This window comes from Misgurnus anguillicaudatus, chromosome 16 (genome assembly GCF_027580225.2).
Source record: "Misgurnus anguillicaudatus chromosome 16, ASM2758022v2, whole genome shotgun sequence".
Lineage (NCBI taxonomy): Eukaryota > Metazoa > Chordata > Actinopteri > Cypriniformes > Cobitidae > Misgurnus > Misgurnus anguillicaudatus.
Genome location: NC_073352.2, coordinates 2,189,080 through 2,204,297, shown reverse-complemented (window position 1 = coordinate 2,204,297; position 15,218 = coordinate 2,189,080). Strand labels below are relative to the sequence as shown.

Here is a 15,218-nt window from a genome sequence, read left to right as displayed (position 1 = left end):
GTTGGCGATCCCGAACGGCAGAACGGAATATTCATAGTGGCCGGTGGGAGTATTAAAAGCCGTCTTCCACTCATCGCCCTCCCGGATGCGAACCAGATGGTACGCGTTGCGAAGGTCTAGTTTGGTAAAGACCTTGGCACCCTGTAATAATTCAAAGGCAGAAGACATTAAAGGCAAGGGGTACCTATTTTTAACAGTAATGTCATTCAAACCTCTATAATCAATACAGGGGCGCAGAGAGCCGTCTCTCTTCTGAACGAAGAAAAACCCAGCGCCAGCTGGGGAGGAGGAGTGGCGAATAAGCCCAGCTTGTAAAGCCTCTTGGATATATTTGTCCATAGCCTCTCGTTCTGGAGCGGAAAGGGAATATAAACGACCCTTGGGCGGAGAAGTGCCTGGCAGGAGATCTATGGCGCAGTCGTAGGGGCGATGCGGGGGTAGACAGGTGGCTCGTGACTTGCTGAATACAATGCGCAAATCATGATACTCCTCCGGGACTCCGGTTAAGTCGATGGCCTCGTCCTGCAACACAGATAACACAGAGACAGGAGAGGGGGCGGGCCCCAGACAAGAAACATGACAAGACGAGCTCCAGGATAACACAATGTGATTAACCCAATCCACGTGAGGATTGTGCTGTAACAACCAAAAATAATAGGGGTATTGGGGGTCTCGAGCATGCACAATACGCTCACAGTGGTTACCAGAAAGGAAAAGACTTACTCGTGGCGTGACGTGTGAAACAGAAGAAAGTTGCCGGCCAGCTATAGTCCAGACAGTGAGTGGCTTAAGGAGGGGAAGAAATGGGATATTCCATCGTTTGGCGGTGGCCGAGTCAATAAAGTTGCCCTCCGCTCCTGAGTCTAGGAATGCCTTCGAGGAATGGGAGGAGACTTTATATGACAGCTGACAGGGCAAGAGAGTGCGAGATGACGGAGAGTTTGTCAGAGAAACGCCCACCAGGACTCCCCGTTCTACCGGTGGGCGGGGCCTTTTACAGGGCATGAGGAGACGAGGTGGCCAGACTGCCCACAATAAAAACAAAGGTTCTCCTTAAGACGATGCTGTCTCTGGGCGGCTGTGAGATGAACTGAACCCAGCTGCATAGGCTCGGGCTCGGGAACAGAGGGGGAAACATCGGAAGCTTCATGACGTGTCTCGGTGGATCGCCAGTTAGATCTGGAGCGGAGTTGGCGACGAAGCGTGAGGCGAGCCTCAACTCGTAACGCGAGACTGATGATATCGTCTAAAGCTCTAGGAATCTCGGTAGCAGCGAGCTCATCAGCGATGGCAAAACTGAGCCCCTCGAGGAACCGAGCCCGGAGGGCGGCCTCATTCCAACGGCAAGCAGCAGCCAGAGTCTGAAAACGGATGGCAAAATCGGTCACCGACGATCTGCCTTGTGATAATCTTGACAATCGGGCGGAAGCCTCATCGCCCTGTGCAGATCTATCAAAAAGTCGAGACATCTCATGACGGAACTCTTCAAATGTCCGACAGCATGGAGCTCGGGCATTTCAGACAGCCACCCCCCATTCCCGAGCCTTGCCGGAGAGGAGGGTTATTACATAAGCAACCTTGGTCTCTTCTGACGCGTAGCGCCGCGGCTGGAGGGAGAAGACCAGCGAACATTGTGAGAGGAAGGCCTGGCATGAATTAGGATCTCCATCATAAATAGGTGGGCTGTTGGCATGGGGTTCAGGGTCTCGACTTCTCTCGTGGTCATTAGGGTAGATCGGCCGCCGACCAGCCGCTTCAAAGCGTAACTCCTCGACTGTCGATAAGAGCGCTGCAACCTGGGCATTTAAAGCCCCGATCTCTTGAGTGGTGACATTAAGTTGAGTAGCCTGTTGACCAAGCATAATGCCTTGCTGGATTAAGGCTGACCGAAGGGGTTCTGGTCCCGCTGCGCCTGCTGAGTCCGCAGTTTGGTCAGTCCGTTCTGTCATGGCACACAGAACGAGGACTCAATTGCAGGTGCAGAAAATGATATTTATTCACAGCAAAGAGGGACACACAGATTATCCAATAGAGGACAGCCAGCAGCCTGGAGATAATTCCACTGAACAAAGGATGCCGAGTTCGGGAATGACAGCAAGCGTTATGAAGATCGCGCACCAAGGGGTGCGAAGCTGCGGCTGTCCGAAACGGGCAGAGAATATCCAACTGGAGAGTTGCAGGCGACTGGCAAAGTTAGCGGACAGAGAGGTGGAGTGCACTGATTGTGAAAGAACCCCTGGAGCCTGGACGAGACAAAACACGGTGAGTAATCAAAGTGCAAAACAGACTATACTTGGAATCCTAGTCGTGAACTTGGTTTGTAAACACTTAACTATGGAGATCAGCGAATTGAGCGTAAAGCTACAACAACGGACTGACAACAAGGAGCGAGAGTGAGAGAATTAAATAGAGAGGAAGATTAGAGTAAGGGCTAACAGGTGTAGAGCTAACAAGATAATGAATGAGAGGAGGCGGGCGCGCACTGACAGGTGCGCGCGAGAGAGCTGTCAAAACAACACCCACGTGCAGACAACAAGTAAACACACACACATAAAACGTCAGACAGAGGACATGACATATATATATATATATATATATATATATATATATATATATATATATATATATATATATATATATATACTGTATGAACGATATAGTTATAAATATCCGGATAAGTTACGCCTGGCAATAAGGACGGATCTTTACTTAAAGCTATTGGGTCTATTTGATATGGTTCCACACGAATCAAGCTTATCTTCTCTTGATACCGACGAGATGAAGCTATTAGGCTACTGCTCCCCTCAACTCAAATCTATGTGCGGCTAGGAGCAGGACAGATGTCATGTCAACAAGATGGCCGCGGTTAGCTACTTCCGGTGTTTGCGAATAAGCCCTATACTAGGCGGAACCCCAATCCCACATATCTTAGGTTTTAGGGTGTATGTATTAAATCATTATTTTGGTTGATTTTCAACCATATCAGCTTGTGTTGAGCTGGTCATTGGATCAGACATAGTTTAAGACACCAAAATAAATGTTTCAGACAGGAACCTGTTAACTATTGGCCAGGGTAATGGTGTCCTGCAACCATTAAACCCTCATTTGCACCCATGCTGCTGGCTAAGTGTGCTTTAAGGAAAGTTAAATTCAAGAACCTTCAAACTAACATTTGACTCCCTAATCCCAGATTCTAACCATGATTACCCATGGGAACCTGATTTGGACAAAGACTTGACTCCAAGAATCATGCTGTGGGTTTTTGATTTAAAAAAAAAAAACACACATAAATGTTAAAGAAATCTATTAGCAATTTGTCAATAAAATGTAATTAAAAGTAGTAGAAAATGGCATTGAAAGATTCCATGTTTATATCATTATTCAATATTCCAAGTTGTTAATAAAAGGAAGAGTTTGGTTCCAAAACGAGATCATAACTTCATAATTAAAAAAATACAGCTAAGTAGCACAATAAAACCAAACCAAACTCTTCAAATGGTTATAGTGGCTGAACCATTTTATTAAGAAAGATGTAACTTTTAATTACATAAACTACTTTGTGCAAAGAACTACTGTAGGGATAAAACGTGATCAGCTGCAGATATAAATTGTCATAGTGACTATATGTCTTGTTTTGCTAGCTTTGGGTTAACCAGGGCAGTGAGGCCAAAGAATCAACGGAGGCTGTCAGAGAGGTACATAATGGACACATTGATGGAGGTCTGTGCATTGGCCAACCACTTCAGAATCGAGATCAGATGAGGGCCAATGTTATCAATGAGATAATGAGCACTGAGCGTCACTACATCAAACATCTGAAAGACATATGTGAGGTACTGAATTGCTTGAACAATTTTGGATATTAGTTTACTTTTGGATTTAGCCAATACACATTTTAAATTAAACACTGAAATCAAAATCATTCAGACTGATTATTCAAAGGCTGTCAGTTGACATGCTTACTCTCATGCAGTGCATAGTGTGTAAAGTAGCTGGACATCGCTTGACTTTGTAGTTGTGCCATTTTTAACTTGATGTGGTTTCTTCCTGTAGGGCTACCTAAGGCAGTGCCGAAAGCGGGTTGATATGTTTAGTGATGAGCAACTGAAAGTGATTTTTGGAAACATCGAATACATCTACAGATTTCAAACAGGATTTGTGCGGGACTTGGAGAAACAATACAACACTGAGGAGCCACATCTCAGTGAGATTGGGCCTTGCTTTCTGGAACATGTGAGTACATTGTCTTTCATCTACCTTGACCAGTGGTGTAGTCGTGCCTGGAGAAGTGGGTATACTCTTAATTTGCCCCCAATATTTTTTTAAAGCGTCCTAGCGATAGATAAACACCCTTTATTATAAACAGCATGTAAAAAGTCTTGCAAGTAAATCACCACAAAATGGGCTAGTAGTATTTTCCCAAACATGCCTAAAACATTACTTGTGTGTATTTTGAGGCAAAACAAAGGGCACTGATGTATTTTAAGATATATCAGTGGAAGTTGTTTTCAGTTTGGAAAGCTCTTAAATTTATTTTAGTCTATGACTAGTCTAATCCCTGTCTGGGAAACCTTCCCATAATGTTGGGAAATTACCTAATTTCTCCTTTCCTAAATCAAAACAATTGTTTAAAGTTGGTCTTTGGTGGGCCTTTATTAATAGTAGTTTCTTTAGGTGGTGTACTGTGCACTCCACTAATATTGGCACCCTTGGTTAATATGAGCAAAGAAGGCTGTGAAAAAATGTCTTTATTGTTTTACCTGGCAATATTTTGCTCAAAATATTAACAAAAAAAAACTCTCATTGCAAATAAATTTAGAAAATTTAGAAAAAAAATCTTTGTTAAATAGATGTGTGTCATAATGAATTTACATGAGCAAAAAGTATATTCCCATTGATTGTTTTAGTACACCTAGGTGAGTAAGAACATGAAATTGTTTAACAATGGCTTCCTGTTTAACAGGGGTATAAATGTGAGGTCACACATAGGCCAAACTCCCTTAGTCATTCATCACAATGGGTAAAATCAAGAAATATAGTTGTGATGTGCAGCAAAAAGTTGTTGAGCTTCCCAAATGGGAAGTGGCTATAAGAAAATAGCAAAATTGCCAATTTCCACTATCAGGCCAATAATTAAGAAATTCCAGTCAACTGTCTACCTTGTCCCACACACCTTGTCAGAAGGATAGTTCTAGTGGCCAAAAAATCTCCAAGAACCACAGCTGGAGAACTGCAGAAGCTAGTTGAGTCTTGGGGTCAGAAAGTCTCTAAAACTACAACAAGAAGTCACCTGCATAACCACAAATTGTTTAAAAGGTTTTTAAGATAAAAGCTCAGACTCAAGCGTCTTTAGACACAACCGGAACTTTAAATGGGATTGACTTCTATGGTCAGTTTAATGTTTTTAGCATTAAACACCAGCGGGGGGGGGGGGTTGTCATACACGGAGAGGTAGCCATATGGGACAGTACCTCATGCCCACAGTTAAATATGATGGTGGGTTTTTAATATTTTAGGGCTGTTTTTCTGCCAGAGGATCTGGGCATCTTGTTAGGATACATGACATCATAGATCTAAAACAGTATCAACAAATATTATATGAACACCTAAATGTCTCTGCCAGAAAGCTTACAATAGGCTGTGGTTTTGGCAAGGGCAATGATTTAAAAAATACATCAAAGTCAATACAATAATGGTTTACTTACCACAAAATCAAGGTCTTGGTTCTGTATGGAGTAATGGTCTTAGATTTCTTGCCATGTATTCTCTGACCTCATCATCAGCCAAGACTCAAAACTGTTATCTTGAAAAAGACAGGCAGCACAAAGTATTGACTTAAAAGGTGCAAATAATTGTGGCACACCTATATTTAACAAATATCTTTACCTTCATTACTCATATTTTCTGCTATGTTTTTATATGAGCTATTCAAACTTTTCTACTGATTCTTGAAAACATTTGAAACAATTCAAAACGATCTGGATGATCTTGACTTTTGTTTGCCTTACAGCAAGATGGTTTCTGGATATACTCTGAGTACTGTAACAACCATCTTGATGCTTGCATGGAACTCTCAAGATTAATGAAGGATGGACGGTATCAGCACTTTTTTGAGGCCTGTCGACTCCTGCAGCAGATGATTGACATTGCCATTGATGGTTTCTTGCTCACTCCTGTGCAGAAGATCTGCAAATATCCACTACAGCTGGCAGAGTTACTGAAGTACACAGCACAGGAACATAGGTAACACGCTTAACCAAAACCACTCTATGGGTGATGGCATCTTTCTCAAGCTGCACAGGTGTGAATTATGTTCAGACAACGGCTGTGAATAATGTGTTGGTTGTTTGTGGCTCTGCTGTTTTTTAACAGTGATTATCGCTATGTGGCAGCAGCACTGGCTGTCATGAGAAACGTCACCCAGCAAATCAATGAGCGCAAAAGAAGGCTTGAGAACATTCACAAGATCGCCCAGTGGCAGGCCTCAGTCCTGGAATGGGAGGTTTGTAGGTCTTCAATTATTTATTATTTTGATCAATTTATAAAAAAAATTATTGGATGATAATATAAAGCTAAACTTTTTTATGTCTTTTATTATAATATAATTATACACTTCAGGAAGTGCAAAAGCCACTAATATAATCTTAATAATTTTGACATTTAAAAAACATCTTAAATAAAACATGTTTTCCCAGTTTCCTTTCTGTCACTCACTGTTGTGTTGTGTCGATAAAGTGACAGTAGGGGTTTGACCTTGGGAGACTAATTGCTCTGATTCTCTCTGAAAAGAGCAAATGAAAATTGCCGAATGAAATGCGAACTGGATGTGCATGACGAGTTGATGAAATCTGAGGATCGCTATTTGGTTCATTCTTGCTTCTTTGACTCGTCCACCCCAAAGACTGCATTTATACAGCGCTTTCATAGACCAATAGGCATCCAAAGCACTTTACGTATTGCCTCACATTCCACCAACCTTCTGATATGTAGACAACCTACATGAACCACTGAACCACTGCTGCATAAGATCTCCCCCCGAGTAAGGAGACATTATTAACATTAGGCATGTTGAATCCTGCCAGTTTGATTTAGGGCATCAGGCAAAATTTAAGCAATATATCAGATGCCAGTCTCAAGAGGCTGGTCCTCGTTATAGACTGTCTGACAGTGTGGAAACTTCTTCCAAATGTGTCACATGTGTCTATTACAGACAAAGGTTACAACACCAGTTTTGCAGTCAGCTGCCCCAGTGCCACAGAGTGTTATCTACTTTAGTGGGCATTGGGCAGGCTCAGGTAATTAAACAGGAAGTAGAAACTCTCTTGTGCAAGGAAGCCATAGAAAATGTTCTTTCTCACGACAAGTAGTCAGGGTTTTACAACCGCTATTTCATAGTTCCAAAGAATGATGGGGCTTTATCCTGTTTTAGATCTGTGCCACCTAAATCTTAAATTGGTCTGCTTAAACTAAAGTTCAGAATGTTAACTTTAAAGAAGATCCTTGCACAAAACAGATTTAAGAATTGATTTGTCATGGTAGACTTTAAAGATCTCTATCATCCCACAATACAGAAGATTCCTGAGGTTCGCCGTTGGGGCTATGGCCTATGAAAGGCCCATTAGCTCAGCTGGCACATAAACTGGCTAGAGATGCAGGCACTCTTTCTCACTCTAAAACATTTCCTTTCTCACCTTTGGGGCCATCACTTTGGTGGTCTCATACATAAATCCCCAGGGGGTATGCATTCATGCCCACTGTACAAATTGGCATGCCCAATTCTCCTGTGGACACAGGGAAAGCTGCTCTCGCTCAGAGCAGTATACATTCATGGGTGTCTGAATCAGGGAGCAGACGTCCTTTTAAGGCAGAGGCTAAGACATGGGAGTAGGGACTCCACCTTGAGTTAGTGGAGCTTATCTGGACAAGGTTTTATCAGGCGGAAGTGGATCTGTTTGCAACTTGAGAGACAGCAAACTGTCCGCTCTCAATGTTCTGGCTGGATTGCTCTGCTCTTGGGAGTTGTGAATAGGGTCCGTTGCGACAGGGTTTGCGCTTTGCTGGTGTTCTGGCAGATCTCTGACCTGGTTTCTGATTGACAGCCCACCCCACCTTGGGTAATACTTGTGAGGAGCCTCAACAACCCACCTGGGGAAATACCTGTGAGGGGGCCAGGCTTGTAGACTTCGCTCTCCCAGCTGAGGTTGTGAAGACAGAGTTCCCTTCACGAGAAAGCTTTATGCCTTAAAGTGGAGAGTCTTCAAGTCATGGTCCAGTGAGTACCTAAATGACCCGGTTAACTGCCTGATTGGTACAGTTTTGGAGTTTTTGCCGAATTTTTTTTACTGACGTTATCTCCCTCTATGATGAAGGTTTATGTGGTGGCTATGTCTACTTACCACACTACTTTGCATAAGCAGTTGCTCAGAAGAGACCTGCTGGTAACTCACTACCTTCGTGGGACTCAGAGGCCTGTGACCTGTGCCGGGATCCCAGCTTGGGACCTGGCTTTTTTCTGGATGTCAATCCATAGCCCTGTCAGAGCCCATTGAGACAGTTGCAGTCAAGTTTGACTTAAGGCCATTTTTGAGATGGACATCTTGTCGGAGTGCCCCAGAGCTATTTTAACATAAAAACACAATATTGTACACAACACTGTATATGTACTACATTAAAATTATATTATTAAACATATAATAATACTTAAAAAATATAAACAGTGATTTCAATTTTTTATACATTATTTTATAAGAGTAAGTAAATATTTTCTTAACCTTGATCTTAATCCTAAATAACTTTTTTTCTATGTAAACCTTGCACTAAACTAACTATTTCAATTCCTGAATACATTTATGATCTATTATAACCTTCATTTTTGGTGCAAAAAAAAGTGTTTCTCTTTTGATATGTTTTGGACTTGATTATGTTTCATCTCTCTAAAAAAATAATATTACTGCTCTATGTGTCAATGCATAGCAAGCAACAGAATGATTAGATATACTTTATCAGAGGTGGAAAAAGTACTAAAATATTGTACTCAAGTAAAAGTAAAGTTACGTTAATAATATTTTACTTAAGTAAAAGTAAAGTTACTGGTCTAAAAATCTACTCAAGTAAAAGTAAAAAGTAAATCATTTTAACTTTACTCAGAGTAAAAGTTACTTTTTTTACAGCGTGGAGAGGTGGAGGATTTTAGTATAGTTCAAAAACGACAAGGGAATATACAGCTCAAACTAGTTGTTTTTAATTGTAGGAACATCTTTAAGATTAAAGTGCAATAACAAAAAGTTAATAAAATAAAAAGCTTTTTTAAACTAAGAAACATTTATGGAGTTATTTAATGATTTTACATGTGAGTTATGCACTTTTGAAGGTGGTCAGCAGCTAGTAAATACAATCACTATAGTAAGGTTATAGTTGATGTATTGCTCGTAACATACATTATTTTATTAAACTATATATAGTTTAAATGAGCATAATGAGATGAGTGCCATGTCATACTTTTGACACGTTTCTTGTCATCTAGCTTCCCTGACCTGGGTACCTGATGTCAGACCTTTATTCTCTCTCTCTCTCTCTCTCTCTCTCTCTCTCTCTGCAATGTCTAATGACCTGCGCATTCTCTAGGACGTTCTGAAGTTGTGTTTGACTTGACGCGAAGCTGCTAGACCTCGGAAGATAATGCGCATTGTATTAAAAACGCGTCGTGGAAATGAGCGGTAAAACCCGGTCTGCAATTTCGTACTCGAGAGCATGATTCCTACCTTTTATAGGAATGAAACACTCGCTTCGCGTCAGTGGAAAGTGGAAATATGACCAGGGGTTTCTTTCATAAGATTTGAACTGAGGCGGGTCTATTAGCGCGCGCCTGTCTCGTCCGTCTCCATGGTTCTTTTTGCTCGTTCCCCCGCCCATCAATCATCCGTTACGCGTCTTTATCACCTTGCTTTTTTAAATATTTTTTTACTCAGTAACGGATATGATTTAAAATGTAGCGAAGTACAATACTTTAAACAAAACATACTTAAGTAAAAGTAAAAGTACAGATTTTAAAAACTACTCAAAAAAGAAAAAGTACACAAAAAAAACTACTCAATTACAGTAACGTGAGTAAATGTAATTCGTTACTATCAACCTCTGTACTATATTATACACTCATATTGAGATGAGTGAGCTGCATGCATACTGTAGGCTACTTTTATCTTTTGCATGTTTCTCCTCATCTTTCCTTTTTTCATAAGGGCCCCTGATGGCTTTTTCCTCATCCGTAGTTTAATATGTGTTGCATTACATCTCCAGCTCGCACTCCTTAAGTGTCACCAATGGAAGCTGTGACTTGAACTAAGAAAACCCTCTGCAGCTCTTCTCTGAGTAACACTCCAAAGTCCTGAGCAGATTAATTGAATGCATGGTGACAATGATATGATTGAAGTGAGGTGCAGATAAGCGATTAAAATCTGATCACTCATTACGTTATCCTCTCTGTCACGAAGAGCGCTGCTCATGGTTGCGTAGCGACAGAGGACAGACAACCTTTTAAGTGCTTTTAAAAGAACAAAGAAGCGCCTTGACTCACGTTTAACACACATTTTTAGACGTGACATGTGAATGGCCCCTTTAATCTTTACATTAATAATCAAATGAATATAATACTCGTAAAAGTAAAAAAAATCTTTCTGCGTGCCGGATTATGTTATATTTTTGAGAGCAGACGCGGACCACAGAGAGGGGGAGGAAGGTCTGCAAATGGTCCGCAGGCCAGGAGTTTGAGACCACTGCTCTAGGGCCTTGTGGCTTGGGGCTTTAGAACAGAATATCCCTGATACGGCAGGATGGTCATCTCCTCTCACGATCAGTTGGTTCTATGATTTAAAGGTGCTAATGTCTTAACTGTGTGTGATGACTACACACAGATAGGCCTTTAGTATCATGGCGCTTTGGAACATCATTCCCGTAGCGTAGCTTCGTCAACGCAACACAACTTCCCTTAAAAGGGAACGTCTCAGGTTACACATGTAACCATGGGTCCCTTAGAAGGGAACAAGACGCAGCGTCTACCTGGCATTCTTACATGCACATGGGGACAACAGCTTGGCTGAGCGAGATGAGATGTCTGTGAAGAAATCAGTGAGTTCCACTGCACAGTCCCTCAGTATGCAACCTGGTATGTTGTCAGGACCCGGAGCCTTTTGTGTGTTGATCCTGCAAAGGAATCTCCTCACGCTGTCCGAAGATAGTGTCAACACCTGGTCACCAGGAGAAGGTGTGGTCTTCAGTGCAGTGGTGCTGTTTTGTGCCTCAAAGCGAGCAAAGAAGGTGTTCAGCTCATTTAGCAGGAAGATGGTGCTGTCCCAGGTCTGCTGGGGGGGAATTGTAGTCCATAATAGACTGTATTCCCCCGCCACAAACTCAGTGTTTCTGCTGTTGTTGAGCAGTCCTCCTGGAGTACTGTCTCTTAGCCTTTCTGATGCCGTGTGACAGGTTGGATAAACAGAGCTTTGTTTTGCTTAACTATAGTGTCCTGCACCTGCTAGTAAAAAAAATATATTGAAATTATATCTGGTGTCTGAATAATTTTTGGTTTGACTGTGTATACATATACATATCCCTGTTCCCCTGGCTACACCCCTGTGAGGTTACCTAAAATCAAAAGGAGACGTTTGCTTGAGTCTGCCGCTTCACACACTTATCTCAATAGTAGGGATAAGCACGAGTACTCGATTGCTCGTGCAACGTGGATCGATTGATGATCATGGGTTTATTCATTTATTTTTTGTGGTTATGGCAGCATTTTGATGTCTGGTAGTAACGTCGTGTTTGACGTTGTGTTAAGCTGCGCAGATTGGCGTATGACATCAGTACTATGCATGATTCAAAAACAAACAGATTAGTCCATTTACGAGCACTCATGCAGAGGAAACGCGCCAATCTTTTTTGTGCAGATAGATGCACGTTGTGTAATATATTTATGTTGTGACAAGGCTTAAAGCTCACGTAACACACGCTGTTTCTGCATTTCTGATGTTAATCTGGAGTACCTATGGAGTAGTATGACATCCTTTATATCTCCGAAGAGTCTTTAGTTTAATCAGATTTATAAAAGAAAGATTAGCTTTACCGAATCTTCCCGATAACGTACGAAAAAATGAAGAAGGAGGAGTTACTTCCACGATTGGAGCGAGTACGAGTCATGCAACACTATACAACACTGTTTTAACTTTTGATTCACTACATGTTCGTGTCATTTATATAATATGCACGCGCATATTTCCAACATAAGACAGAAGTCTTACTTACCGCATGCAACTCATGACCCGGTTGGGAAAATCTAGCGCATCAAACACACACGCAGAACTCTGCTGCTACCCCGGATAATAAACTATATCCATTGTTTTCATAAGGCTGGATTTCTTCTCCTTACATCCAAAAACACACTTCTTCATTCGTGCCATTGTTGAGTTTTGAAATTAAACAAATTTGCCGCGTGATGTGAATGTTTGTAAGATCTAGCGTCTCCCGCTGATTGATGGGTGGGCGGGGTTTTCCGGGGGAAGTGCCCAAATAAAGAAGTGATACGTATAGAAAACCCCTGAAACATCAGTCGGAACTGTAATAAAAAAAAGCTTTCTGAAACTTGTACAAACCCTGGCGAAGTGCATTCGGCACAGAAATACTCTGTAACACTTCCAACTGCTTTTTTGACACTTTGCCTACGTTTAGCATGAGGAAACAACTCTATAACTGTGTTAATAAGTCAGAATGCTTGAAATACCATTAAACCCCCCCTTTAATATTATGTACAGTGCGTTATATAGAAAGCGCATCAGTTTGTGTTTATTAACCCTTCAGTTTTACTTCATCACGCAGCTATTCCTGTTTGAGGTTTCTTTTAAAAAACATTTAATTCATAAGTAATCTAGTATGTGTTCAATTTTCTGTCATAGTTTCTTTAAAATTAAGTTTTATTTGAGTGTTTTTAATAAAAATATTCATTTTCACAATGATGGGTACACCCCCTTGATTAGCCCAGCCCCCAGTTAATCGAGTACTCGTTTTTCAGACCTATGGATTAATCGAAATAAAAAAAATAAAAAATGACACTCAAAATGACAGTTTCAAAATAGACTCAATAACATCAAACACTGTGCTCAGATATTTCTCCTTAGCTAAAGGCTAACACTCTCACATTTGTCTTCTCTGACTTTATTCATTTTCAGTAACAACCTGTTACTTTTGGCAACACTACATGCCATGTTGAAATTTCCATAATGCCTTACCTGCCATATAGCAGACACAATTTGCATTTCTATAGACGTTTCTGCAGCGACAACATAAACTTAACATAGACTAAACACAACTTCCGGTAGACCTACACATATTATCAATAACAACAGAGTTCTTTTACAGTAGTTTATTTCTGATAACACAGGAAATAAATGACAAGTGAATTACCTTCATACATATATCATATCTAATGTGTATCAACTATTACAATGAGCTAACGTTACTTTGTACAATTGATGTATACAATGTTAGCTACAGGTCCTTGAAGTTTGCGTACGCACGACAACGTGGGTGTGTCCGATGAAACCATCTATATCTGTGTTTTTCAACTTGTTGTGCCTATGCTCATGTTGTTGTCAGTTGTTTATTATTATCAGTTTATAATTATTATTATTATTACTGTTTATTTTTTTTTTTTAGGGTGATGATATTCTGGACAAAAGCTCAGAGCTGATCTACACAGGTGAGATGTCTTGGATCTATCAGCCTTATGGAAGGAGTCAGCAACGAGTATTCTTCCTCTTTGATCACCAGCTGGTTTTGTGCAAAAAGGTACGTTCACTTCAGTTAATCATTGTGCATATAAACACATTGTACACCTCTGTTTTAAATTTCCCAATAAGTGGGATGATATAATATAAGAGTGCTGTTGTTGTTGTCTATGTGTTACTTTCATTTCAACAAGTTTGGGGTTCTGTGAGAACTTAGTTTAGCAACGCACAGGATCTTTGCACATTTTCTTAACTGGACACAAACTTAAATTCAAATTAACTTCCTGGGGTCGACCGAGCGCAGGCACCGCAACCTCTTTATTTTTTAACTCTTTCCTTGCCAACATTTTTCATGATTTTCACAAAAGTTTAATGCCTTCCAGAAAATGCTCTTCTTTAAATATATAAACATACAAAATATGAAATAAAAGAAAAAACAAAAAAACCCGTTTCATCCTCCCTTCATTAGTTCTCTTTTTATCACCTCTCAAATATGTGTAGGTTTCTTCAAAAACACCAAATTTTGAGCAAAAAGCTGAGATAATTGCATTTTTTTTGAAGGACTTTTGATAGAGATCAGATGCAGAGCGATCCTTAAAACTTACACGGACATACAGCTGTTTGCCTTAGGGCAGGGGATCTCAAAGTCCGGACTACGATCCGGATCCTTTAAAAATGCATATTAAACTTGTAAATCATTCGTTTAGATTTAAAAAAAAATGTCCTGTGTGATACTGTAGCCATCACACCCAGATATTATGCACAGCTACTTTATGTACTACAATAACTGTGCCATCTCTCTAATTAGGTTGCTGTATTTGGCACCTTATTACTTTTGGCATACTGCTTGTTACTTACTTACTTACTTATTCATTTAGCTGACGCTAGGGTTGTTGTGGTGACAGAATTTTCCCACCGGTTAATCAGCACGTGACAAACCCGGTGATACCGGTTTCACCGGGTGGGAGGGGCTTATAAATGCACATACAGACGTGCGCATTTTACTTTCAGTTTTGAATATATGCAACTGTTGTTTAAATCCAGCGCTTGCGTACGCTGCGTTAAATCGCGTATGAATTTGCGTGCAATTGCAAGTGCAACAGCTGGTTTAAGTGCTTGAGTCAATGTGCGCAGGTACCTCTGACAGAAACCCGCCAGTCCCAAGCAGAGCAACCGGCTATTCCTCCATAAAGCGCTGCTTGAATGATGGGTTTATTATTATTCTTAATGAAAAACACAACAACAAAACGATCTCGCTTATATTTAACATCATATATGTATATTATAACAAAAACGAGTAAGCACGCGGCTTCTGCCATGATCGTCTGGTCAGTCTGAAATCTGACACCCACAGCCGCTGCTCTGTGATGATGCGCGTTCAGCTCCGCTGAATTTAGGCAGCAGACACATTCAGTTCTTAGTGTTAGTTCTCTCTAATGAAACTAA

At 40.8% G+C, this 15,218-nt stretch overlaps 1 protein-coding gene across 3 annotated transcripts in view; it reads left to right on the top strand.

Annotated features, from left to right (window-relative positions):
- Positions 1 to 15,218, top strand: part of arhgef9b (Cdc42 guanine nucleotide exchange factor (GEF) 9b) — a 75,843-nt gene that overhangs the window by 54,091 nt on the left and 6,534 nt on the right. For all 3 annotated transcript variants that reach the window (XM_073853998.1, XM_055177847.2, XM_055177848.2), the window contains 5 exons: positions 3,642 to 3,833; positions 4,054 to 4,233; positions 6,011 to 6,243; positions 6,373 to 6,502; positions 13,702 to 13,833. In XM_073853998.1, coding sequence (XP_073710099.1) covers positions 3,642 to 3,833; positions 4,054 to 4,233; positions 6,011 to 6,243; positions 6,373 to 6,502; positions 13,702 to 13,833 — 867 coding nt within the window. The remainder of the gene's footprint in view (positions 1 to 3,641; positions 3,834 to 4,053; positions 4,234 to 6,010; positions 6,244 to 6,372; positions 6,503 to 13,701; positions 13,834 to 15,218) is intronic.